We start from the raw sequence: 27893 nt of genomic DNA on the forward strand, positions 1-27893 counted from the left end.
ATTGAAAAAAAAAAAAAAGAACCAGTAACCCAAGTGGCCCAGCCTGATCACAGCTCCCACCACTCGGGAACCCCTCACCCCTTCCCACTCTCCACTTCAGGCTGGCAACAGCAAAATATGCATCCACTTCTGCATCCATTTCGCAGAGTCAGGAGAATTCTGGATCAGGTAGAAGTGAATCACTAGCCACTTCAGGGTTGTAATTTAGAGACTCTGAGACCACTTGGGCCCTTGTGAAAATTCAGAGTCCCAGGTTTCATCCCCAGTAAGCCTGGAGTGGGGCCTAGAAGCCAGCATTTAACACAATCAGGCATTTCTGCTGCCATGTTTCTCTGTGTCTCTCTACACAGTCAATATTGCTTCCCAAGACTAAACCAAACTTCCACTAAACTCCTTTGGACAGAGGTCATATCTAGAAAGAGACGATTGGGTGGGTTTGCATAAAGACAATACTTTTTCTTTTTCCCACTGTCCAGCTTCCCTGCCAGCCTGAATTAAAGGCAACCTGTCACATCTCTCTCTGCCTACAAGAGCTCACAAAGGAGCACAGGGTCACATCAACCAGTCATCTTACATCAGGCTTGTTCATGCAACTCCCATTTCTCTAATTTGGTTAAAAAGGAGGAAGTTCTCTATGCGACTCACCAACCACGGGGGCCACCAAGCCTCCTTTGCCCTCCTCCCCGATTTCATTTAGGAGAACGTGGGGGCCATTTGAACAGACTGTTCTTTGGGGGCATTTTTCCTGCTGTCAAGTATAAGGCTCACTTACCATTTTGAAGCTTGAATCTCCAAACCAAAACAACATGTGGAAAAAGAGTTTTCTCAGATTCCTTTTCTCTCTTTCAGTTCAAAAGGCTGCACTGGATTGTGAAAGAATGAGAAAAACAAATGGTAAGTTTCATTTACTTCTCTCTTGTACTAAAGCTGTTTTCACCGAAAGGGTAAGACTGTCAGCTTTAAATCATGTGCATTCATGAACAGGTTTTTCGGTGCTTTCTGATGAACAACCAAAGGGGAGAGTCGTTTCCATGACCTACTGTTTAAAATGAAGTGATTTTAGCAAGGGAGTTGGAGAATCTTTCCTGAGACTCAGAGACAAAATATTGAGATTTTTTTTTTTTTACAATGAAATGGTTCCTTCTTTCTCTGTTGTTGTTTTTTAATTAGAAAAATCAACACATAATTGTTGTAAAATAAGTCAAGCAACACTAAAAATATATCCTGGGAGGCAGTTTATTATCATAGAGCTAGGCTGTTGTGGTCCTAACCCTGGTTCTACCGTTTTCCAGCTGGCAGCCTGCGCGCACGAGGAAACCACTTAAAGCTTAATTTCTATCCTCTGTGAAGTGGGGAAAATAAAAGCACTTCCCTGGGAGGGTTGTTGTGAGGACTGAGACAAGCCATGTCCCTCAGCACAGAGCCGAGTGTATGAGGAACCATGAATAAATGCTAGCTCAGGTCGTTGTTGTTACTATACTATAAAATGTGAACGTTCTGTTATATCCCCTCAATCCCTCTCCCCTCTCCACTTCCAGAAACAACCACTATTAACAGTCCTTTTTGTTTCAATATCATAGTAAACTAACTCTTCTGTGACCTGTCCTTTTAAAAATTAACAATATATCCCAGACATCTTTCTAAGAGGAAGATGTAGATTTAGTTCCTTTCTTTTCAACAGCTGCATGGCAATTCATAATAGGACTCAGCCATAATTCATTTTTTAAAAATAATTTTTAATATCTTTTAAAGTAATTAATTAATTAATTAGGTTGCACTGGGTCTTAGTTGCAGCTCGTGGGTTCCTCAGTTGTGGCATGTGAACTCTTAGTTGTGGCATGCATGTGATCTAGTTCCCTGAGCAGGGATCGAACCCGGGCCCCCTGCACTGGGAGTGCGGAGTCTTAGCCACTGCGCCACCAGGGAAGTCCCACGGCCATAATTCATTGAACCATCATCCCCTTACTGGTTGTTCCATTTTCTTTTCTTTGTAATAGAAACAATACTGCAGTAAACATCATTGTACACAACATGCTTTGTGGACACATGAGTGTGTGAGAGCTCATGTAGGATAAAATCCTAGAAGTGAAATGGCTGGGTCCAAGGGCATGTCCATTTGAATTGGTACAGATACTGCTAAGTTGCCCTCCCCACACGCTGAACTGGTGCATGGTCACCAACACTGACCACGAACATGCGTAAGTGTGAATTTCCCACCCTCTCAAACAGTGGATACAATCAGTTTTTTAATCTGTGTCACTCTGATGAGTACAAAATAATATCTCCATGTTGTTTTTTAAAAAATTAATTTATTTTTGGCTGTGTTGGGTCTTCGTTGCTGTGCGCGAGCTTTCTCTAGTTGCGGTGAGCGGGGGCTACTCTTCCTTGAAGTGTGTGGGCTTCTCATTGTCGTGGCTTCTCTTGTTGTGGAGCACGGGCTCTAGGCGTGTGGGCTTCAGTAGTTGTGGCATGTGGGCTCAGTAGTTGCGGCTTGCGGGCTCTAGAGCGCAGGCTCAGTAGTTGTGGTGCACGGGCTTAGTTGCTCCACAGCATGTGGGATATTCCCGGGCCAAGGCTTGAACCCGTGTCCCTTGCACTGGCAGGCAGATTCTTAACCACTGCGCTACCAGGGAAGCCCTCCATGTTGTTTTAATTCGTGGTTGCCTCATCACTCATAAACTTGAGCTTCTTTTTCATGTTTGTTGACTTGAAAGCTCTAGTACATCCATATAAAGGACATTTAGGGATGGCTATCTGGTTGGAAAGAAAGGCAAGGTCTCATATTGAAGCTGAGGTTACATAAGGCTGAGAAAATATTAATTGTCCTGATCAAGGAGAAGGAGGGAGGTTTTGGCATTTTTGAGGGGTCTAAACCCCTCCTCCACCCAAGCCATCCCTCAGCCCCAGCACTATTTCTTCTTTTGGGAATTACCTATTCAGATTATTTGCCCATTTATTTGATTGTCTTTTTCTTATTAATTTGCTGTTGGTTTATGTATATAAAAAGAATACTATGCTTTCATTTATGTTTTAAGTATTTTCTTCTAGCCTTTTACTTCTCTTAATTTTGCCATAAAGGAATTTAAAGTTTTAGGATAGTTATTTTTTTCAGTCTTTTCTTTATGGCTCCTATTTCGTGTGTCTTACTTGGAAGACTTTTTCCAAGCAGGTGATATAAAAACATTTCCCTATATTCCTCTTTTTTTTTTTTTTACTCACAAGTGAGTAAAATTCACTTCTTAGCAGGTCCAGGGTTCTCAGGATGTCTTGGGGACATCAAGAAGAGAGGAATTCACCCAAATTCATGGGTACTGAAGGTACAGTCTGGTGACAAGTTACTGACTTGGCTTCTTAGCCTTGAGAGGCTATTAAAAGTCTAATCTGGAATTCCTTATAAAAGTTACAGCAAAGCAGCCTTAAAAGACCTACATGTTCAATCTACTCTTGCTGCACTGATACCAATAATCAGACCAAGTTTAATGAGACCAGACTGATTTTGCAAACAAATTAATCTTCAATTATCTCTATTAAGAATGGGATGATTGTAGGGGGAGAACTCTGTTTCAGTAAAAGTACAGCACACCCTGTGGGGTGTCGAATGGCCACATCTCCTTGTCAGCAGTTAACATTTCCAATTTCTCTCCTACCCTTCTGACTTGGAATCACGAAAAATGAAAACTTCCCTACAAGCTGAAGCTTGACGACTTAGTATAAACTTCAGAGAAATCACACAGATTACATGTGGACAACCTCGGTGATGCCGGGGTGGGGGCTGCTCAGAGTTCACCCGACGCCACGGCCACATTCCAACTGCGGCCCAGACAGAGCAGCAGAACTGCCACCACCTGCCCTTGCCCCTCCCCCAACCAGGGAGGCACGGAGACCACCCTCCTGGAAGTACCCCCAGCTGACCACCCTCTGGACTCAGACCAGGCTGGACAGTGGCTTTTCCTTTGTTTCTACAGACGTACCTCCCATTAAACGCTGATGGCTTTGCCCGTACAAAGGCCTCACTTTGGCGGGACCCCACCCCCAACACCGCCTCCTAAAATAAGACACAGCTGCTTAACAAAACTGACCTATTCTCAGGGCTGAGAAATTGGTTCAGTGAGGCATGGAGCAGTTCACAGCTGTGACTCTTCCTGGTGGGGGGTGTTGGGGGGAATGGAGGGCGGTGGGACACACCCTGAAAGATGCACTCTGGCCACGATCACCTCCAGCCAACAACCCTCATAAAGCAGCAGGGCAAGAGGGCACCTGCCCTCCCCTTTCTCTCTGCAACCAGGGAATCACCCACATGGATGATCTTATCCTCAGGATGGGAAGTCCAGGCCGAGAGAATTCTGCACAAGCAGACCTTATTAAAGCATTTTTTCTCCTCCTTCAGCCTCCCACGGACTCTAGTTACCTCTCCACATTGCCGCTTCGTCCGACCCAGCACAAAAAGCATTCAGGTTTTGCCTCTTCTCTGGGTCTTCATTTCCTTACGAGGGCTCCGGCGTCACCCCAAACTTACATTAAACAATGTGTATGCTTTTTAATGTGAACTTACATTAAATGTGTATGCTTTTCTCCTGTTAAAAAAAATAAATAAAATAAAAATAAATTTATTTATTTATTTATTTTGGGCAGAGTTGGGTCTTTATTGCTGCGCGCGGGCTTATTCTAGTTGCGGCGAGTGGGGGCTACTCTTCGTTGCGGTTTGCGGGCTTCTCATTGCGGAGGCTTCTACTGTTGTGGAGCACAGGCTCTAGGCGCGCAGGCTCGAGGGCTCTAGAGCGCAGGCTAAGTAGTTGTGGCGCACGGCCTTAGTTGCTCCGCGGCATGTGGGATCTTCCCGGACCAGGGCTCGAACCCGTGTCCCCTGCATTCGCAGGCGGATTCTTAACCACTGTGCCACCAGGGAAGTCCCTTATATTCCTCTTAATTCTTTTACAATCTTTTATTTTTTTAACATCAGATTTTCTGATGAGGGTTATTTCTTCCCTTGGCATTTTTAAATAATAAAATTCAAACACACAAGCAATCAGAGACTACTGGGATTGTGGCAAAAAGATCCAGAAGGCAGTTTGGAGATGCTCCCTATAGCCAAAAAAAAAAAGAGACAATAAGAATAAAATAATTGTAATGGGTTGTGGGTTGAGACACATCCAATACATTTAAATCTATGAGTTCATAATGATTCTTAAGCAAAAAATAATAACAATAAAGGGAAATATCTCACTGTTACAAGATGCTAGGAAACCAACTCATTATTTTCAAAATTGGTCAGTAACAGAAGAGAACCAAGCATTTATCTTCCCTTTTCTTTTTTCTTCTTTTTGGCCACGGGATGTGGGATCTTAGTTCCCTGACCAGCGATCGAACCCATACCCCCTGCATTGGAAGCACAGAGTCTTAACCACTGGACCACCAGGGTCCCCTATCCTCCCTTTTCTATGCAAACTGTACCTCAGTGTAACCAAAGAGTTGACAAGGGTGTTTCTCTTCAGATAATTACGGATGATAAATGAAGAAGGAAAAACAGAATTGGTATATCACCATTTTGCAACCTCTAATGAAATAATGCTTTCTGGGTAATTATTGTCAAAGTCTGCTAACAAACAAAAAGAGAGATAGCCAGACATTCTGTGTCTCCTAATGGAAGTACACCCTACCCCCTATGCTGCATTCTTGCTAAATAAAAGCTAATCTGAATAGCATCAAGCCTCTGACAGGAGACAGAAGAATATGGAAAGGACAGGATGGGAATGTAATTAATGAATCCAGACCATGGAAAACACTTCAGAGCAAACAACTTGCTATCTTCAACAAATAAAGGGCTTCCCTGGTGGTGCAGTGGTTAAGAATCTGCCTGCCAATGCAGGGGACAGGGGTTCGAACCCTGGTCCGGGAAGATCCCACATGCCACGGAGCAGCTAGGCCCGTGCACAACTACTGAGCCTGCGCTCTAGAGCCCGTGAGCCACAACTACTGAGCCCACGCACAACTACTGAAGCCCGTGCGCCTAGAGCCCATGCTCCACAACAAGAGAAGCCACCACAATGAGAAGCCCGTGCACCACAACGAAGAGTAGCCCTGCTCGCCGCAACTAGAGAAAGCCCGCACGCAGCAACAAAGACCCAATGCAGCCAAAAATAAAATAAAATAAATAAATTTATTTTAAAAAAACAAAAACAAATAAAGTGCAGGGGGAAAGAAAAGAGACAGAAAGGTCTACAGATGAAAATAGTCATAAGAAACATAGCAACTAACTACAATAGACCATTATGGATCCTAAAAGAAAAATCAGACAATTGGGGGAATTAGAACACTAACTACATATCTGATGATATTTTTTAAATATTGTTAATTTTTAGGTGTGATAATGGTATTGTTATTTTTACCAGAGTCCTTATCTTTTAGAGATACAAACTATTAATGTCCTCCAGCCAAAGATCACCAGGGACACACGTGTAGTTGAACCAAGTTGAGTTTTAAGAGAAAATGCATACCATGGAGTAAGCAAGAGGGCATCTTACAGTAAGATTTGCGTTAGGTAACTTGGAGGAAGAGTCAAGGCAGCAGGCTTTACTATGAATTGGATTCTTTTAGGAAGTGGAAATAATGATATGGTTGGGAATCTTAATTCTTATCTAAAAGATAAGAAGAGCAGTGCAAGGCAAAAGCTCTGACTGATAAAGAAGCAGCAGTCAATCATATTGTTAAGTTTAGAGGGATACTTGGCCATTTTTGTGTTTTGGACCATGTTCGTGTCTTCATCTGTGTTCAGACATGATTATGGAGTCATCTTGTCTTTGTCTTGCTCTAATATGGTCACAGAGTGGCCTTGTCTGGTACTGGTGACCAGTCAGTTCCTAGCCAGCACAAAAGAGCTTGGTAAGGCTACCCGTCTCTCACTGGGAGAGGCCTCTGTAGGCACTGAGGCTTCCTCACACACTGTCCAGCCTGGCTGTGCAGGCAAGAAATGTCCCTTACCTTTGGAAAGTTCACCAGGAACTGAGGGTCTCCACCACCTTGACCCACGAAATGTGGGTAGACAACCACTGAGTTATTATTGATGGATGTTAACAAGGACTTTCTCTTGTGTTATTTTGCTTTCCAGAATTCCCTTCTCCAAATCTGAACTCACAAACGGATGCAGTCATGAGGGGTCAGAATGTATCTCTATCTTGTTTCAACCAGTACAAATCACTGCGGATCACCTATTTTTTGTTTCGGGGTGAGAAATGCCTGAGCATCCAGAATGGACCCATGACTTTTAACCTAACAATCTCAGAAGCCCGTGACTTGGGCCCCTACAAATGCAAAGCCCAAGTTTCTAACTGTTCAAAATACAGTCGTGAGTTCAACTTCACATTTGTCGGTAAGTAGAGTGCTTGTTACTCGGAGGCCCCGTGATTTGGAGGGATTCTTTCCTGTTCTAGGATGGGCTCTCTGTTCTGCTTGTTAACACTCCCTCAAGAGCCTGGCAAGTATGTCACTGAGATCTTTTTTCTTAATAATTCCATTTCACTTTCTCTCCAAATACTTTTGGCTGTTTCAGATAATATGCTGATGGCCCAAGACAAAAAGTCTTACATCAACAATTTGAAAAGTTGTTGAGATCTTTTCTAGATGCTTTACTCTAGGATTCTCATTGTGTAGGTAAAAAAAAGACTTTTTCTCTTAAGATTCAAATAAGAAGTCTTAGAATCAATGTTGGACCCTGTGGCAAGGGTCTCCAAAGCCCCAGGCTTTTCCCACCTTCTTCCCTTTGCAATGGCCATCAGCCTCCACTCTTCCTGCCCAACCACATTTTTTTGGCCACGACACGCAGCTTGCAGGATCTCAGTTCCCCGACTGGGGATTGAACCTGGGCCATGGCAGTGAAAGCCCGGGATCCTAACCACTAGGCCACCAGGGAACTCCCCAGCCACATTTTATTACTTTTATATTTTTCTCTCCCATCTTCCCACCCCAAGCCTTTCACAACCTAGCATTAATGGCCTCATCCATGAAGGTGACCTTGATAGTGGACTCCTGGGAGAGGGAGAGAGTGTTTCCAGGTAATACATGTACCTGGAGTCTTCCAAACAGAGGAGCCCTGACTTACTGATTGAATCTTTGAGTGATTCTCTGGGTCTGTGCTCTCCAGTATGGTAGCCACTAGCCACACGTTTTATTTAAGTTTAAATTCAAGTTAATTAAAATTACCTGAAATTTAAAAATTCATTTCCTCAGTCTCATTAGTCACATTTCAAGTGCTCAAGAGCCACAGATGTGGGGTGGCTGCTATATTAGACAGCACAGACACAGAACATTTCCATCATCACAGAAAGTTCCATTGGACGCCTCTGCTCTAGGTCAACGGTTCTCAGCTTTTTAGGTTATAACCATTTTAACAATCTAATGATAGCGGTGGATACTTTCCCTGAGACATGTTACAGATGCAAATTTCTGCGTAAGACTTGAAGGGATGCCGTGGGCTCTGGATTAGAGCCAACCATCTTAGGACAAATTTGAACACAAACTCAATGGAAGCCATAATTGTAAATGAAATGTAAAAAGAAGAAGACCATGCAAACGTGGTCTGGGATGTAGTGGATAATGTGAGGGCAGTACCCTGGCTGATAATATTCTCTGGTGGTCAGATTCCTGCTGGACTGGGCAGCCTGGTTTTGCAGAAAGAGCAACAGAATAGGCATCAGGGAACCTGTGTACCACTAGCTTCCTCTGCAAGGCTGAAGCCTGAAATCAATTGATTTAAAAAACCCCAAGTCTTCATTTCCTGAGCTTCCATCCCACAGATATGTATACAATCTTCCCACATCCTGCCTTCAGAGCAAATGCACAAGTTTCTTGCAATGTGTTACAGTAATTACACCATCCTGTAGAACTTTTAAAATAGATTATAAAAACCTGTATCATCTTCATTTAGGTCAGATTAATAAATACCTACTGAATGCCGACCCCATGTAAGTAATTGTGTTGGATGCTGCCAGGGTTTCGACGATGCCTAAGACATGATCTTGTCCCCAACCCAGTAAGGGGTGTGAGCCGTGAACACAAATTCATGAATCACTGATTCACTCATCAAATATTTAATGATATCCCCGATGTGCCGAGCCCTGGATATATATTAGTTCTTGCCTTGGTGGAGCTTACAGTCTATTTGGGGAGGCATAAAACCCAAGTACCCCAGCAAATAAATTCATAATCACAAACTGTGTGGATTGTTATAAAGAAAAAGAAACTGGCACAGTGATGGAGAAAGGTCAGGGATGGGGGAGTGACCTCCTTAGATAGGGTAGTTAGGGAAGGCCTTTCTACAGGGACGGCATTTAAGAAGAGCCCTGAAGGATGAGAAGGGGTTAGCTATGTGAAGAGACAGGGAAAAAAGGCTCTAGTCAAGGGACAATAACCTGTGCCGGGGGCTCCAACTTAGGAAAGAACTTGGCTGTTGGGAAGGACCTAATAGGACACTGGTATGGCTGGAGGTCTGATGAGGGGAGTGTGACCCCAGGTGAGACTGGAAAGGGAGGGGGAGCCAAGTCAGGCCTATTTATCAGGCCCAATTTATCATCTTCAATGTTAATTCATCCTGGGTGGGGCAGGGCAAGGGTAGAGGTTGGGGATCGGTTGGGAGGCTTTTGCCGTCATCCAGGAGACAAACAATGGTGGAGATGGAGAAAAGTGGATGGATTCAAAATATATTTTGGAGAAATAAACAACAGGACTTGCTGATTGATTAGATCTGGAATCACAGGTAGTAAAGGTGAGGAAGGAATCAAGAATGACTTCCAGGACTTCCCTGGTGGTGCCATGGTTAAGAATCCGCCTGCCAATGCAGGGGACATGGGTTCGATCCCTGGTCCGGGAAGATCCCACATGCCACGGAGCAACTAAGCCCGTGCGCCACAACTACTGAGCCTGCGCTCTAGAGCCCGCGAGCCACAACTACTGAGCCCGCGAGCCACAACTACTGAGCCCACGTGCCACAACTACTAAGCCTGCATGCCTAGAGCCCATGCTCCACAACAAGAGAAGCCACCGCAATGAGAAGCCCGCGCACAGCAACGAAGAGTAGCCCCCACTCACCGCAACTAGAGAAAGCCCGTGCTCAGCAACAAAGACCCAACACAGCCAAAAATTAAAAAATTAAAAAAAAAAAAGAATGACTTCCAGATGTCAAGTGTGATCAGCTGACGAGGAGTGGTGTCATCTACGGAGATGGGCAAAAATGGAAGTCGTTGTTCAATGGGTATAAAGTTTTGGTTATGCAAGATGAGTGCGTTCTAGAGACCCTGCTGTACAACACTGTGACTATAGTTAACAGTGTTGTTCTGTGCACTTAAACATTTGTTAAGAAGGTAGATCTCATGTTAACTGTTCTTAGCACAATGAAAACAAATGAATGATTGAATGAATAAAAACATTTTAAAAAAGAACAGGATTTTAACATATGTTTATCTACCTACCAATTGATTCATTAACTAGCAGATTAACTAGAGTTCAGTTTCAAACAGGTTATGTTTGAGGTGACCAGGAGACATCCAAGTGGATCATGTAATAAGAGGTAGAAAAGTATTAAGAGGATGGGACCAAGTGCTACAGGAGGCAGAGGAGGAGGGAGAAGTTCCGCCTGGAGGACTAAGGAAAAGTTTTCTGGGGAAGGTGGCAACTGAATGAGCCTTAAAGGACCCCTTGATTGATTGATTGATTTTCGGCTGCACTGGGTCTTTGTTGCAGCGTGCAGGCTTCTCATTGCTGTGGCTTCTCTTGTTGCAGAGCACGGGCTCTAGGCATGTGGGCTTCAGTAGTTGCAGCACGCTGGCCCTAGAGCGCACAGGCTTCAGTAGTTGTGGCGTGCGGGCTTCAGTAGTTGTGGCACACAGGCTCAGTAGTCGTGGCTTGTGGGCTGTAGAGCACAGGCTCAGTAGTTGTGGCGCACGGACTTAGTTGCTCCACGGCATGTGGGATCTTCCTGGACCAGGGCTCGAACCCTTGTCCCCTGCATTGGCAGGCAGATTCTTTTTTTTTTTTTTTTTTTAGATTTTTATGAGCATGGCTTTTTAATTTATTTATGTATTTATTTATTTTTGGCTGTGTTGGGTCTTTGTTTCTGTGCGAGGACTTTCTCTAGTTGCGGCAAGTGGGGGCCACTCTTCATCGCGGTGCGCGGGCCTCACACTGTCGTGGCCTCTCGTTGCGGAGCACAGGCCCCAGATGCGCAGGCTCAGTAGTTGTGGCTCACGGGCCTAGTTGCTCTGCGGCATGTGGGATCTTCCCAGACCAGGGCTCGAACCCGTGTCCCCTGCATTGGCAGGCAGATTCTCAACCACTGCGCCACCAGGGAAGCCCCGGCAGGCGGATTCTTAACCAATGCGCCACCAGGGAAGTCCCATTAAAGGACTCCTTTAATTTAAAAAAATATAACTAATTTATTGAAGAGTCACCACTCCCTTCCCTTGATCACTGTGATGCTGTGATACACTTTACCAGTCCTTTTACAAACTCTCAGGGAAGTGTACTTCTAGTTTGAATCATCTTATCTCAGAAAGAAGTCCATGCTCTCTGCTTCTTCATGAATGTTTGAATTCCTCCTTCCTGAAAATTACAGGAGGTAGATTTCAGTTCCATATGAAAAACATCCTATTGATGCTATTCCCAAACAAAGTTGCTCTTTGAGGCCACCATCACTGGGTGCCATTCTGTCAAGGATGCTGCCACAGGGATTCCTGCTCAGGGGAGGGACGGAGCAAGAAGACTCTAAATTATTTTCTTTGATTTGACTTAAACAATGAAACATATTTCATTGTTTCTGTGCCAAATTGTTAAATTGGCACAATGTTATTAAAAACAAATGCATATGCTTGGGAGTTGGCCCTGGCTCTGCCATTTACTAGCTCTGTGGCCCCTGAATCACAGTTGGCTCAACTGTGCAATGGGCATGATGCTGTCCACCTTGTAGTACTGTTGTGAAGTGAAACAAGATAATGTGGGTAGTGACCCCGACACATGATGGATACTCAACAATTATCTTTCTTTCCCTATAATACTGTTTTATTAATGAATTATATAATAAATTATATAGCTGGATTCTCCCACTATCTAGCTATATAATTTATTATATAGGGCATGATCTTACAGAGCCTACCAGACCCACTCATTTCTGGTCAAGAATTTCCCTTGACTCTATTTATCAGGGTTACTTCCTTCTTTCGGGAGGAAGTGAAAGATAATTGTACAGCCGAATTCTATACATGACCATACAGTTAGAAAAGATGATATTTTTAGATTTCTTTGATTTAAAAAAAACCCACTGCAATCTTACAATGATTGGGAATAAAAGCACCTCTCAACTACATACTTGGAGCTGGATCTTTGACAAAATTATACCATCAGCCACAAACAAATTGTGAATGCTGATGAAAGGCAAGTTTGCGCTCTGATTCCTCAAAGCAGAGAGACGTTCTCCACCCTCTGGCTTTCTCGGAACCTGGTTCATGCCACGAGGCATGGGGTTAACCACATACCCACTGATCTTTCCTGATGGAGCTTCTTGTGAGCAACTTGACTTCTCAAGAGGGGTGTCATTCATCTTGGGTTAACAGCTGGGAATAGAGTAGGGCTCCCATCCATGTTTGTGGACTGAGTGAGTGAACCCAATCTGCTTATCTGTTTAACGTGCACTTTTATTTTTCTAGATCCAGTGACTGCACCAGTGCTGAACATCAGTGTTGTTCAAACAAAAACAGACAGATACATAATGCTACGCTGCATCTCATTCAACGGCTCTCTGCCCATCAATTATACTTTCTTTGAAAAAAACATGGCCGTATCACCAGCTATCTCCAAGAATATAAGGGAGCCTGCTGAATTTAACTTAACAAAGAATAACACTGGAGAAGGGAAAGAGTATAGGTGTGAAGCTAAAAACAGATTGCCTGACCATGCAAAATACAGTCAACTCATCACCATACCCTCAACAGGTAAAGGCGACCTGAACTCTTTCAACAGGATCTGGATTTACTTCCAGAAACCAGCTACTCCTCTGCCCGCCCATTTCCCACTTTGCCCACCTGCTTCCAAATGATTTTCCTTCTGTAGGGTCCACACGTTCTGATGGGGTTGCTTTCTTCCATAAAGGAACCAAAGAAAAGCCTGGAAACTGGGGCAGGAAGGGACCTTGTATCCATAGTAAGACTTCCTAACTTGACCCTGCTTCCTGTCTTGACTTTTCACTGCTCAGGTTCTAAGCAGTCGCATTAGAATTTGCATCTTTCTTGAAGCTGCTGGGTCTCTTGATTTTCTTTTGCTTTTTTAAAATCATTTTTTAAATTCATTTCCAACACCTGTACCCACCTGCTTGGCTGTTTAATGCTTGGTGAGTCTAGACTTCCAGTGCCACCCTTTCCTTGAGGCAAGAATGGCTCCTGTCCCAACCTTGTGTTTTGGAAGGCACTGCTCTGGTGCTTCTTAGCCATGTGCCTTCCCATAAGCTTCCCATAAGCCATGGGGATTTGTCCGCCTGGACCCTATATCCCCACTTTTCTATACCTTACTCTAGGTTCCTAGACCTGAATTCCCTACCCAATCAGATCAGAACCCACCTTCCAGGGCCTGTACAAGTCTCCTTCCCAGCTCATCCTCCCAAGGGTGGACCACGGTAAGGATGTGAACATTCCTGGACCCACACCAAGGGAGCTGTTTGTGGGGAGTGGGGGGGATGGCATTTGGCCATGCAGGCTGGGGGTGTCCACGTGCATGTCAGGCTCCTTAGGGTGCAGGTCAGAGCCTGGGTGGAAAGGGGGCCAGGCTAGGGCTGGGGCTGGCTCTCCCCGTACTGTCATGTTCCAGTGCAGAACTCTGAGGAGTCTGAGAATTTTAGATTTAAATCTGGCCTTATGAAGGGACATTGGTTGAGGTAGGAGGATAGAACAAAAATTAGGTTAGCAAAGGTAGCAGGCACAATTGGGCACTGAACACCTCATGTGGCCTCATCCTCAGAAGATCAGAGCCCACACCTGGGTGTTCAGTAAGTTCTAATAAGTGAGGCAACCTGTTGGAGTCAGGCTCCAGAGTCAGGCTTTTGCCTACAAATCCAGCCTTCAATTCACTAGCTGTGTGACTTTAGGAAAGTCACTTAACCTCTCTGAGTCTTACTCTACTTAATTGTAAAATGGGAGTAATACCAATGAGAAAAATAAGGTAATGCATGTAAAGTGCTTAACACGATGACTGCATATAATTAACACTCAATAAGTGGTAGGTATTTGGGTGACATAAATCATGCAGACATGACTAAAGCCTTTGCCCAATAAATGGCCAGGCTGTTCTCAGGCTTATGACTCTAACAACGTAGCCAACATCTGTCTGGTAAATGCTGTGCTGCTTTTTCTTCCTTGTATATGACCCCTTGTGGAAGATGGACTTGGTATGAACCTTAAGAACTTCACTAACAAGTTAATTCTCAAGTTGCAGGGCAGGGACTCAGGGTGCAGGGTACATTGGTTAACCTGGGAGACAGTCGTGATCACCCTTTCCAGAACAATTCACAATTCAATATCATTGGAAAAGAAGGCTGTGCAGTGACCAGTGAATTCTGTCTTCTTCCAGGAGGAGAGAGCTGTCCTTTCTGCCTGCAGCTACTGCTTCTGGGGTTTCTGCTTCTGGTGCTAATAGTAATAATCCTAATTCTGGCATTTTGGATGCTACCAAAGTACAAAGCAAGTAAGTTCCTTAGGAGCTTTGCCATTGTTTTCCCTGGGTTTTGGATACAGACAGCAGGGTGAGGGCAAGGAGGAAGCAAAAGGGGAATCAGAAATGGGATGTGAAGAAAATGAGAAGAGAAGGAAAAGATACAAAAGGAGAAGGTAATGAAGGACTTCCTGAACGGTTCACATGTAGCACAGTTCTCTTTTCTCTGGTAAAGACTTCCCTATTTAGACTGCTTGTGGGTGTGTGACCTGTGCAGTCACACAGGGCCCCGTGCTAAGGAGACAGTTTAATGCTCTGCTGTCACTGTCTTGAAATTCGTAATACATTAAAAAATTTTTTTAATATTATTTTTTAATTGTGGTCAAATATGCATAACAATAAAATTTACCCTGTTGGCCATTGTTAAGTATACACTCAGTGGCATTAAGTACATTCACATTCCTGTGCAACCAACACCAGCCACCACTTTTTCATCTTGCAAAACTGAAACTCTGTACCCATTAAACAGTAACTCCCCATTCATTTCTCTCTCCTCCCAGCCCCTGGCAAACACCATTCTACTTTCCGTCTATGAATTTGACTACTTTAGAAATCGCATATAAATGGAATCATACAGTATTTGTCCTTTTGTAACTGGCTTATTTCATTTAGCACAATGTCCTCAAGGTTCATCCCTGTTGTATACGTGTCAGAATTTCCTTCATTTCAGGACTTCCCTGGAGGTTCAGGGGTTAAAACTCCACGCTTCCACTGCAGGGAGCACGGGTTTGATCTGTGGTCAGGGAACTAGGATCCCACAAGCCATGCGGTGCAGCCAAAAAAATTTTTTTTCCTTCATTTTAAAAGCTGAATAATATTCCATTTTATATATATATATATATATATATACACACACACACACATATATATACACACACACGCACATATGTGTACATACACACACACACAAACACTTTATCCATTCACCCATCAATGAACTCTTGGATTGTTTCCACATTTTGGCTATTGTGAGTAGTGCTGCTTTGAACATGGGTGTACAAATCTCAGTAATTTTTAAACAAGAGGCCCCGCATTTTCATTTTGCACAAAGCCTGCAAATGATGTAGTGGGTTCAGACTGCCAGAGCTTTGCTTTGTAGTTTTCAGTGTCCTCACTGGGTCTGCCACTCGGAGGAAGCTCAGTACATGAAGACAAAAAAGAGGCTCATTCTCTCTGCCCCACCTTAAGCGCTGCATTAAACCCCATTTACTACCTTTCATAATTCACGTCTTATGACCTAGTTAAGATTTCAAAGTGGCCTTTTCATTTGGCACACAACTACGGAGGAATATTGAGATTTACACAAAAGACAGTTTGTGTCACAGGACCGACACTTGCCAGTGAGCTTCGGGGCACTGAGTGGGCTCCTTCACTTGCCTGAGCCTCAGTGTTCTGACCTGTAAAATGGGGCCATGGGAGATACTGTCAGACCTGGGGAGAGAACTAAGTGATACATGTTAGGCTCTTGGCCTTCTTCCATCTCTAAAGTCCTAATTCACGGAAATCCAGGACTCAGTTGACAGGAAACTTGAAAACAGATGTCAAAATGTATACATCTCATACATAAAAAAATTTTTGTTTTTTGTAATGTAAAGCATTTTTAAAATTGAAGTATAATTAACCTACAACACTTAGTTTCAGGTGCACAACAGAGTGCTTCGAATTTCTATACATTACAAAATGACCACCATGATAAGTCTCGTTACAAAGCTATTACAATATTATTGACTATATTTCCCATGCTGTACATTTCATCCCTGTGACTCATTTATTTTGTATATATTTATTTATTTTGGTTGCACTGGGTCTTAGTTGCAGCAGGTGGACTCCTTAGTTGTGGTACCCGGGCTCCTTAGTTGCGGTACCTGGGCTCCTTAGTTGCGGCACATGGGCTCCTTAGTTGTGGCATGCAAACTAGTAGTTGCGGCATGCATGTGGGATCTAGTTCCCTGACCAGGGATCAAACCTGGGCCCCCTTATTGGGAGCACAGAGTCTTAACCACTGCACCACCAGGGAAGTCCCTGACATTTATTTTGTAACTTGAAGTTTGTACTTCTTAATCTCTCTCACTTATTTCATTCACCCCCCACCTCTGTGGCAACCACCTGTTTGTTCTCTGTATCTATGTGTCTGTTTTTTGTTATGTTTGTTCACTTGTTTTGTTTTCCAGATTCCACATATAAGTGAAATCATACGGTATTTGTCTTTCTCTGACTCATTTCACTTAGCATAATACCCTCTAGGTGCATCTATGTTGCCACAAGTGGCAAGATTTCATTCTTCATTATGGCTGAGTAATATTCCATTGTGTGTGTGTGAGCGTGTGCAGGTGTGTGTACCACATACCACATCTTCTTTATCCATTCATCTATCAACAGACACTTAGATTGCTTCCATAGCTTGGCTGTTTGTTGTAAATAATGCTGTAATGAATACAGGGGTGCATATTTTTTTTAAAATTAGTGTTTTTTTTTCTTCAGAAAAATATCCAGAAGTGGAATTGCTGGATCATATTTTTAATTTTTTGAGAAACCTCCATACTGTTTTCCATATTGGCTGCAGCAATTTACATTCCCACCAACAGTGCATGAGGGTTTCCTTTACTCCGCATCCTTGCCAACACTTGTTATCTTTTTGATGGTAGCCATTCTGACCAGTGTGAGGTGATATCTCATTGTGGTTTTCATTTGCATTTCCCTGATGATTTAGTGATGTTGAGCATCTTTTCATGTGCCTGTTGGCCATCTGTATGTCCTCTTTGGAAAATGTCTATACAGTTCTTCTGCCTGTTTTTACTTTTTATTTTTTTTAATGGGGTAATTTTTTAAAAAATATTTATTTATTTATTTATTTGTTTGTTTTTGGCCACAGCAGGTCTTAGTTGCAGCATGCAGGATCTTTTAGTTGCAGCATGCGGGCTCTTAATTGTGGCATGCGAACTCTTAGTTGCAGCATGCATGCAGGATTTAGTTCCCCATCAGGGATCAAACCCAGGCCCCCTGCATTGGGAGCATAGTCTTACCCACTGGACCACTAGGGAAGTCCCTGCCTGTTTTTAAATTGGGTTTGGTTTTTTGATGTTGAGTTGTATGAGTTCTCTGTACATTTTGGATATTAACCCCTTATCAGACATATCATTTGCAAATATCTTCTCCCATTCAGTAGGCTGCCTTTCTGTTTTGTTGATAATCTCCTTCACTGTGCAAGTTTGATGTAGTCCCATTTGTTTATTTTTGCTTTTGCTTCCCTTGCCTGAGGAGACAGAGCCAAAAAAAATACTGCTAAGAGCAATGTCAAAGAGCATACTACCTATGTTTTCTTCTGGGTGTTTTATGGTTTCAGATCTTACATTTAGGTCTTTAATCCATTTTGAGTTTATTTTTGTAGATGGTGTGAGAAAGTAGGCCAGTTGATTCTTTTGCATGTGGCTGTCCAGTTTTCCCGATGCCATGTACTGTGTTGTTGTTCCCAATTGTATATTCTTACCTCCTTTGTTGTAAATTAATTGACCATATAAGCATGGGTTCATTTCTGGGCACTCTAGTCTGTTTCATTGATCTATGTGTCTGGTTTTTGTGCCAGTCCCATACTGCTTTGATTATTGTACCTCTGTAGTACAGTTTGAAATTAGAGAGCATGATACCTCCAGCTTTGTTCTTTCTCAGGGTTGTTTTGGCTATTTGAGGTCTTTTGTGTTTCCATGCAAATGTTAGAATTATTTGTCCTAATTCTGTGAAAAATCCCATTGCTAATTTGACAGGGATTGCACTGAACCTGTAGATTGCCTTGGGGAGTACAGTCATTTACAATATTAATTCTTCCAATCTGTGAGCATGGTATATCTTTCCATTTGTTTGTGTTGTCTTCAATTTCTTTCATCAGTGTCTTATAGTTTTCCAAGTACAGGTCTTTTACCTCCTTGGTTAGATTTATTCCTAGGTATTTTATTCTTTTCGGTGCAATTACAAATAGGATTGTTTTCTTAATTTCTCTTTCAGATAGTTCATTTTTGGTGTATAGAAATGCAACTGATTTCTGTATATTAATTTTGTATCCTGAAACTTTACTGAATTCATTTATTCGTTATAATAGTTCTAATTCTTTGGTGGCATCTTTAGGATTTTCTATATATAGTATCATGTCATTGGCAAACAGTGACAGTTTTACTTTTTTCTTTCCAATTTGGATTCCTTTTTTTCTTCTTCTTGTCTGATTGCTATGGCTAGGACTACCAATACTATTTTCAATAAAAGTGGCAAGAGTGAGCATCCTTGTCTTGTTCCTGATCTTAGAGGAAATGCTTTCAGCTTTTCATTACTGAGTATAGTGTTAGCCGTGGGCTTGTTATATATGGTCTTTATTATGTTGAGGTATGTTCCCTCTATACCTACTTTGTTGACAGTTTTTACCATAAATTGATGTTGAATTTTGTCAAAACCTTTTTCTGCATCTATTGAGATGATCATATAATTGTTATGCAATTTGTTAATGTAGTGTATCACGTTGATTTGCGGATATTGAAACATCCTTGTATCTCTGGGATAAATCTCACTTGATCATGGTGTATGATCCTTTCAATATATTGTTGAATTTTGTTTGCTAATATTTTGTTGAGGATTTTTGCATCTATGTTCATCAGTTATATTGGCCTGTAATTTTCTTTTTCTCTGGTGTCTTTGTCTGGTTTTGATATCAGGGTGATACTGGCCTCATAGAATGAGTTTGAAAGTGTTCCTTCCTCTTCAACATTTTGTAGAATTCACCTGTGAAGCCATCTGGTCCGGGACTTTTGTTTGTTGGGAGTTTTTTGATTACTGATTCAATTTCATATTGAATGGTAATTGGTCTCTTCATATTTTCTATTTCTTCCTGATTGAGTCTTAGGAGATTGTACATTTTAGGAATTTATCCATTTCTTCTAGGCTTTCTATTTTATTGGTGTATAATTGTTTGTAGTAATCTCTTACAGCCCTTTGTATTTCTGTGGTGTCAGTTTTAACTTCTTTCATTTCTGATTTTATTTATTTGAGCTCTCTATTTTCTTGATGAACCTAGCTAAAGGTGTATCAATTTTGTTTGGCTTTTCATAGAACCAGTTCTTAGTTTCATCAATCTTTTCTATTGTTTTCTTTTAGTCTCTATTTCACTTATTCCTGCTCTGATCTTTATTCTTTCCTTCTACTAACTTTTCTTCTTTTTCTATTTCCTTTAGGTGTAAAGTTAGGTTGTTTATTTATGATTTTTCTTGTTTCCTGAGCTAGGATTGTATTGCAATAAACTTCTCTCTTAGAACTGCTTTTGCTGGGTCCCTTAGATTTTGAATGGTTGTGCTTCCATTTTCATTTGTCTCCAGGTATTTTTTTAATTTCCTCTTTAATTTCTTCAGTGACTCATTGGTTGTTTAGTAGCATATTGTTTATCCTCCATGTGTTTGTGTATTTTGCAGTTTTTTTCTTGTAGGTGATTTCTAGTCTCATACTGTTGTGATCAGAAAGGATGCTTGATATGATTTCAATCCTCTTAAATTTATTGCATCTCATACTTTTAAAAAACATGTCTCCTCTTCCTACAAAAAGCGTAGGGTCTAACAAAAGTGGAATTAATATTCTTGAGTACTGGCCAGGACTAAATGGAACTCAGCTGGGTAATTTACTATCTCTTGCAGATATTACAAAGCTTTTTACAGCCTATTCTTTTCAGCGAAGGAAAGAAAAGGTGTCTCTGGCCATCTCAAGCATAATCTGATAGGCAAAGGATGTTATTTGCAGAGCCAAGAAAATAAATCAGAAGGGTTCCTGCCTTAGAGAAGCAGATGCTATGGACTCCTTGCTGAGTCTATGGTTTTCCTTTAATAGACAACAGTTTAGGCCACTGGAGCAGGTCATTCTTTCAGAACTCTGGGGAATTCCTCTCCTGTGGCTTAAGTAGTTTAATTTAATGATTCTGCACCAATTTATATAGGAAAAGCTATGAAAGATAATACACCCAGAGTCTATGGAAATACACCCATGGAAGATGGAATATATGCAAATATCTGTAAAAATCAAGCAGGTAAGAGAACTTTGTTGGCGATTTTGGTTGGTTTGGGATTTTTGTCTTTAAAAAATTTTTAAGGTCGTACAGACACATGTGTAAAGAATTGCAGAAGCAGAGTATAGTGTCTCTCTCCCATCCCGACACCCTATCCCACTTTCCAGGGGCAATAACCAGTTTTTAAAATCCTTCCACAGATATTTTATGTGTATGTTAGCATCTAAATAAATGGTAGCAATGGTAGCATGTCATAGATATGTCATTCTACACCTTGATTTTTTCACTTAACAACGTATCTTGGAGATTTTTTTCTATCAGTTCAGAATGATCTACACTGTGTTCCAATCTCTTTGATGATCACCTCTTAAAGCTGGCATCATTTGCTGCTTTATAGTAAATAGACCCAGGACCTTGGCCAAAAATGAGAACAATCCCAGCCAACGTTGACTGAGGGCCAGCCATGTGCCAGGCACAGTGCTAAGCAATTTACCTGCCCTGTCTGGTACAAGCACCACTAACTCCCAATTTATATCATTCCCATTGTACAGATGAGAAATTTGTGCCAGGCTTAGAACCAAGGCAATGTGTTTCCAAAGCCCGAGATGGTAAGTACTCTCTGCAAAGTCCAGAGGTGACATGACATTGTGAGGGTAGCTGGCAAACCACTGCCCTCAAGTGATCAGAGATTTGGATTATAGGCCCAATAACTCTGTTTCTTGTCTTTTACCCAGGGACTGAATACTCTCAGGAGATACATTATACCACCCCCATGTTCCAGGAGGTGGCACCGAGAGATCAGGGTGAGCCACAGTTTGGGATAAGGGATGCTATCGAAATGGGACAGTAGTCTCTGTGAGGTCACCATACTCCCAGGCTTTAGGAACCCAAGGATGGGATGAATGGGGGCAACATGCATACCCTAGGAAACCAATAGCAATCAGTACCACGGCTCCTAACAAATTTCATCAGGAGATGGGTAGATGGGGAGGAGAGAAGGATGTGGTGAGGAGAATATCATATAAAAAATCCAGAAAGAAGGATGCAGGTGCACTTCTAAAAAATTTTCAAGAATAAATCATTTAATATAGTCCAGGAAAAAAAAAAACAGTTAATACTTGGTTCTGTCAGGCCACCCAGCTATTAAAATAGAATTTTTTAAGAGCTTCTATGGATATATATCCTAAGTTTACTGAATTATTTTCTCTTTTATATTATAGAAACCTGTAATGATTGTAAAACTGGATATGCCTATTCTGAACTCATCTTCTGAGATTTAAAGATAGAAACTACATCTCAGGGTAAGATGCTTTTTATAAAGCTGATTTACATAAAGAAAAAGCAAACTTGACTGACACTTAAAAAGGTTTCACCTGGTTACCTAAAGTGAATCACTGTTTTTCATGTTTAAACACTATTCCTTTGGCCCTTTCAGGTACATCCAATCTTGTCATCAGACAACAGGTTTGTCAGATAGGATCCTGACTAGTGACAGTTTTTAAATGCTTTTGCTATTTTTAGGCATGGATCATTTCTCCCATGACCACACCATTTAATAAAGAATAATTGTTCAACCACTGTGCTCTTCATAAGTGCATCCTGGAAGCATTACAACGATCATCTACCCATCCCCATGCCCATTAAAGGTTCAGAAGCAGACACACAAAGCAAAAGCCATGTCTAAATTCTAAAACAAAAACTGGTGACCTTGAAAAGGTGTCTGAAGAAAATGGCACCTGAAGTCACCATTGGAGGAAGGCAAGATTACTCAACAAGTACACATTTATTATCCATTGCCATTAAAATTTGCTCTCAGCTTTTGGAAGCCTGCAAAATTATTTATATTGATTTCCATGGACTTTCTCAGTCATCAAGATTTAGGTCATGTCAAAGGCATGCCTTTATGTGCTGCATTTCCCATCAGCTCTCTGTCAAGAGAACAGCGCAGAGTTGACTTGGGGGAGAAGAGAGAAGTAGATTAGTTTCCCAGGACTGCTGTAACAAATTACCACAAACTGGTGGCTTAAAACAATAGAAATGTATTTTCTTACAGTTCCAGAGGTCAGAAATCCAAAGTCAAGGTGTCAGCAGGGCCGCGCTCCCTCCAAAGGCTCTGGGGGAGAAGTCTCACTTGCCGCTTCCAGTTTCTGGTGGCTCCTGGTGTTTCTTGGCTTGTGGCAGCACCTCTCCAATCTCTGCCTCATCTTCACGTGGCCTTCTCTCCCTCTGCCTTTCTCTTATAAAGACACTGGTCAGCAGATTTAGGTCAATCCAGGTTGACCTCATCTTGAGATCCTTAACTTATTAATTACATCTGCAAAGACCCTTTTTCCAAATAAGGTGATATTCACAGGTTCCAGGAGTTAGGACTTATCTTTTTGGGGAGCCACCATTCAGCCCACTTCAGGGGACAAAATTATTTCTGGTTTGAATCTCTTATCCTAGGAGTTGTAAGTTAAGTCCAATAAAGCCAAGAGGCATTTCTTGGGTTCCAGACAAACAAAATAACTTGACCAAAATTCTTCTGCTCTGTTCTTTATCTCTGTTCCCAACAATGGACCTCTGACTAGAAAAATAATAGCTATTAGCTATTAGACACTAAATCTGTGGAACACCTACAAGGCCAGTATTATTAACTTGCTTTTACAGCTAAGGAAATTTAGGCTTAAATGGGGTAATTTCACAGGGTCATCCCTAGCTTGGTAAGTGGTTGAACTGGGACTTAAATCCCAGCAAAGAACAGCAGCAGCACTGGCTGTGGGAATGCATCTTCAGGGTGGGAAGGGATACTGTGCACACAGGTCCAGATGAATTTGAGGATTTTGTTGCCTAAAGCAGCATTCATGAACATAATTTCCCCCCTTTCTCTGTTGATATTGTTATTTGGAAGAAATCGGTATATCACAGAGGCTAAGAGTGTGGGGGCTGTGGAGTCAGACTGAGCTGAATCCAGGTTCAGTCCTGTGCTAATTGTGTGATTCTGGGTAAGTTACATAAACTTCCTGGGCTTCAGTTTCCTCATTTGAGAGGGTGGGGGACAGGAGGGGGAGAGAGAGAAATAATACCTACATCATGGAGCTGCTGTGAGAATTAACTCAGGTAATGGATGTAAAAGGTTTGGAACAGGGCTGGGCACAAAGTAAGAACTAAAAAAATGACTAGCTATTCATAGTATGATCATGCTTAGCTTGAGTCATACTAATCGGCTGCTCCCCTTAGAAATCATTAAGTCTTTGAGGTTATAAACTTACTGACTTGGCCACCGTTAGCTTCTTCATGTCTTAATCATGAAGCAGAGCCTGAGGCAAGGACTTGGTGCAGGTTGTTTATATGAGGGCTCAGGGAGAGTGAAATAGAGAAGGAAAGGGGTGGGGAGGGGCTAGCAAATTAATAAGCATACCAGTAACTGTATTTGATCCTATTAAGACCTTATTTTTTTATGTATGTATGTATGTATGCAGGCTGCACTGGGTCTTAGTTGCTTCTTCGTTGTGGCATGCATGCAGGATCTAGTTCCCCAACCAGGGATCGAGCCCAGGCCCCCTGCATTGAGAGTGTGGAGTCTTACCCACTGGACCACCAGGGAAGTCCCCTATTAAGACCTTCTGAGGTCTCGAAGTCCAGAATGTCCCTGGGTTTCACAGCATGCCCTGAATTGACAGCCTCTCATTTTCTCTTGCAAAGCTTCTAAAGCAGTTAGTAGAAGCCAACCAACTCCACAATCCATATAATTACTATTGCCTCATGCCTTTCAAATGCTAGAACTATTGCATAACCTAGTGCTTCATTATCTACCTCTGCTTCCTTCCCCACTGCAGGGGAAAGTCTTAGTAATTGTGAAGCTATGGCATGTAAGGATTATCTCCACTCCCCTTACCACCAGCAACAGAGTCCTTATTGCCATCCATCCTGGGAGGAATTCCGTTTCCCAGGGCTGCTTTCTAGGGTCTTCTGATAGTCTTATCCTGCGCTAGCCTGGAAAGCAGAGCCTGAGAAAAGGCCTTGTGTGGAACAGAAGGGACACTAGAGAACAGGCGTGAGGGACTGGAGGAAAAGCCAGAACGAGGTATAAGGTTGAGCTGGGCACTGCTGTGGGCAACTGGCGCTTGACCCCACTGGAACCGTCTGCGGAGTGAAAAAGTGTCTCTCAGAATTGTCCACTTGAGGACTGACAGTGAGAAGCATTTACCCATCAGCTTCCATCCCCCACTAAGGGCTGCCCCAGGAGGTGATGTATCTCCCACTTCTAGGCTGTGCATGTGGGCATTCCAAGTGCACTTCCATTGGCGTCTCACCCAGGGCACTGGAAAGCCCCAGGGCAGAAAAGGAGTGATATGTATTGTATAGTTAAAGCAAGAAAGCTGTCAGCACAAAGTGGGTGAGGCCTCAGATGCAGCTGGAATCAGAGGTGAAGCCCAGAGAATGTGACTGGTGGTTGCTCTGCCATCTCTCAACATTTCCTTTGTAACAACTATAATAACGACAATAATAATAACTGCCATGGGCAGTTAAGTGTCAAGTGTACTTATCCTCACAACTCCCTCCTCACCCAACTCTGACTTTCTGTGGCTTCCGCCTGTACCTACCCACTGAGCAGATGTTGAGCCCCACCCCCATGGCTTTTGCATGAATTGTTTAGGAGGGGAAGAAGAAGAAAAGGAAGAGGAAGAGGATCTATTGAGTTTTCATTTCAATAGTTACATTTTTTTCATGTCTAGAAGTTTCCCTTTGGTTTTCTTTTTTAAAATTTATTTATTTATATATTTATTTTTGGCTGCATTGGGTCTTTGTTGCTGGGCACGGGCTTTCTCTAGTTGTGGTGAGCGGGGGCTACTCTTTGTTGTGGTGCGTGGGCTTCTCATTGCAGTGGCTTCTCTTGTTGCAGAGCACGGGCTCTAGGCCCCCGGGCTTCAGTAGTTGTGGTACTTGGGCTCAGTAGTTGTGGCTCGCAGGCTCTAGAGCGCAGGCTCAGTAGTTGTGGTGCACGGGCTTAGTTGCTCCACAGCATGTAGGATCTTCCTGGACCAGGGATCGAACCCGTGTCCCCTGCATTGGCAGGCGGATTCTTAACCACTGTGCCACCAGGGAAGTCCTGCCATGTCCTTTATGGTTAGTGTTTTTTTGTGGATGTGTGCCCAGATGAATATTTTTTCAACTTGAGGTCATACAAGCATTACTGTATACTACTATCTACTAAAGGCTTTTTTAGTTTACTTTCATTATTTCAGTTTATATCCGCCTGGAATTGTTTCTGTGATGTGAAATTAGCATCATACTTGTTTCCACTCCCCTGCATGGATATACACCGTTGTTCCAGCACTGTCTACTGAAAAGACTGTCCTTTCCCCACTAAACTGCACTGTCACCTTTGTCACCAATCAAATGCCCATATACATGTGGATTTCTTTCTGGGCTCTGGATTCTGTTTCATTGCTCTACTTATCTCTCCTATGTCAATGTCATACTCAGCTTTCAAATGCATCTTGATAACTGGAAGAACAATTTTCCCACCTTGTTCTTTTTAAGAATGTCTTAGCTATTCTTGACCTTTTGCATTTGTGTATAAATTTTAGACTCAGCTTATTATTTTCTTAAAGAAAAAATGAACGTAATAGGGATTTTGATTGATACTGCATTGAATTTGTAGATTTGGGGAGAATTAACATTTTTACAGTATTGAGTTTTCCAAACTACAAATATCTCACCATTTGTTTATGTCTTCTTCAATTCTCTCAATAGCATTTTATCATTTTCTGCATAAACAGCTTGCACATCTTTTGTTAGATTTAGTCCTAAGTACTTGATATTCTGATGCTATGGTAAATTGGTTTTATTTGGTTGTTGTTTGTTTTTGTTTTTTTGGGTAAAGTAGAAAAGAATAGCTTTATTGCTTTGCCAGGCAAAGGGGGCCACAGCAGGCTCATGCCCTCAAAACTGTGTGTCCCAACCTGGAGGGGGAAGTGAGGAGTTTTACAGTAATGGTTCAAAGAGAAGGGCGTGATCAGCTGGTGGACATTCTTCTGATTGGTTGGTGGGGAGGTAAGTGGGAGTTAGCATCATCAGCCTTCTGGTTCAAACCAGTCTGGGGTCTACGTGCTTGTGGGCAGCATAGAGTTAACTTCTCCCACCTGGTGGGGGTTTCAGTATGATTTTAGATGCTATCCGTTCCAAGGTAGTCTCCCAACCAGGTGTTAGTGCCCAAAAAGTTCTCGCAAAGAAATGGCACAGAAGACATCCCAGTGGTGCTGACGATGAGCAGGAGTTGGGCTAGCTATAAGTTGGGAATAAAGGGTCAGCACCGGTTTCAGGACTTAACGAAGCTCAGGTTCTTGATGTCTCATCGCAGAAAGAATTCAGTGAGAGACAAAGTGATAGGTAAGAAGTGGACTTATTTATAGAGAAACACACTCCACAGACAGAGTGTGGGCCATCTCAGAAGGCGAGAAAGGCCGGTAAATTGTATTTTTATTTCATGTTGTGGACATATAGAAACACAATCACTTTTCTTGGTTGACTTTATATCCAGCAACCTTGCTAAATTCTCTTTTTGATTTTAATAATTTATCTGTAGGTTTTTCTTACAATCTGGAGATCAGAAAACTACTGCTGCTACTGTTACCGCTGTTGCCTCTGCCACAACTGCGTCACCCAGAAACTGGAGCCCAATGGAGTGTGGAGTTATGCCACTGGAGACATTTGCTTTTCAGTGGAAACCATCACCTCCCTTCTACTTTCCAGGTCCCATGTACATGCATCTAATTGGTAGAAGATATTCACAGCCATGCCCTGGCAGCAAAGGAACTGTAATTTTTCAGGTTTCAGACCCCACCAAACAGAAGAAGGGTTATGATGTGGCTTAAGAGAGCCAATCAAAGTAGCTACCACACTAGCCAAAATATCAATCAAGACTGAGGGGGAAATAAAGACATTTTAAGACAAAGACTGAGAAGGAGGTTTCCCAATCACATTCACAATGAAAGAAATACACAGTGTACTTGATGAAGAAGGAAACTGAATACAGAGGAAGGGTGTAGGATTCAAGAAGCATATGAGTAAAAGTAAGTGTGTGTGTGTGTGTGTGTGTGTCAGGGGGAGGCACAGAGTGAGAGAGAGAGGTCTA

General features: G+C 42.4%; 2 protein-coding genes across 5 annotated transcripts in view; one reads left to right on the top strand and one right to left on the bottom strand.

The window, feature by feature from the left end:
• POLG2 (DNA polymerase gamma 2, accessory subunit) overlaps window positions 1–27893 on the bottom strand; it is a 66354-nt gene that overhangs the window by 19238 nt on the left and 19223 nt on the right. The window contains exon 10 of one of the 4 annotated variants that reach the window (XR_009698164.1): window positions 773–863. Coding sequence is in view for 3 of the 4 variants with exons in the window: in XM_061174674.1 (XP_061030657.1) it covers window positions 24715–24898 (184 nt within the window). In the remaining variant the exon portion in view is untranslated. Of the gene's footprint in view, window positions 1–772; window positions 864–5019; window positions 5083–24348; window positions 24899–27893 lie in introns of those variants that run through there. The other 3 variants (XM_061174673.1, XM_061174674.1, XM_061174672.1) reach the window with 3 other exon arrangements.
• MILR1 (mast cell immunoglobulin like receptor 1) lies at window positions 864–27681 on the top strand. Its single transcript, XM_061174676.1, has 9 exons — window positions 864–894; window positions 7106–7366; window positions 12690–12974; window positions 14602–14715; window positions 20705–20794; window positions 21325–21381; window positions 21508–21576; window positions 21994–22074; window positions 27345–27681. The coding sequence occupies exons 1-8, from the start codon at window positions 879–881 to the stop codon at window positions 22044–22046; spliced, it is 945 nt and encodes a 314-aa protein (XP_061030659.1). The 5' UTR covers window positions 864–878; the 3' UTR covers window positions 22047–22074; window positions 27345–27681.

The sequence above is a fragment of the Eubalaena glacialis genome, chromosome 19, assembly GCF_028564815.1.
Source record: "Eubalaena glacialis isolate mEubGla1 chromosome 19, mEubGla1.1.hap2.+ XY, whole genome shotgun sequence".
NCBI lineage: Eukaryota > Metazoa > Chordata > Mammalia > Artiodactyla > Balaenidae > Eubalaena > Eubalaena glacialis.

Excerpts from the sequence above, each read along its gene's own strand:
- MILR1 (XM_061174676.1), top strand. Across the intron at positions 20,795-21,324 it reads TATCTGTAAAAATCAAGCAG|ATGAGAAATTTGTGCCAGGC; the intron begins GTAAGAGAACTT and ends CCCATTGTACAG. Across the intron at positions 21,382-21,507 it reads TGTTTCCAAAGCCCGAGATG|GGACTGAATACTCTCAGGAG; the intron begins GTAAGTACTCTC and ends TCTTTTACCCAG.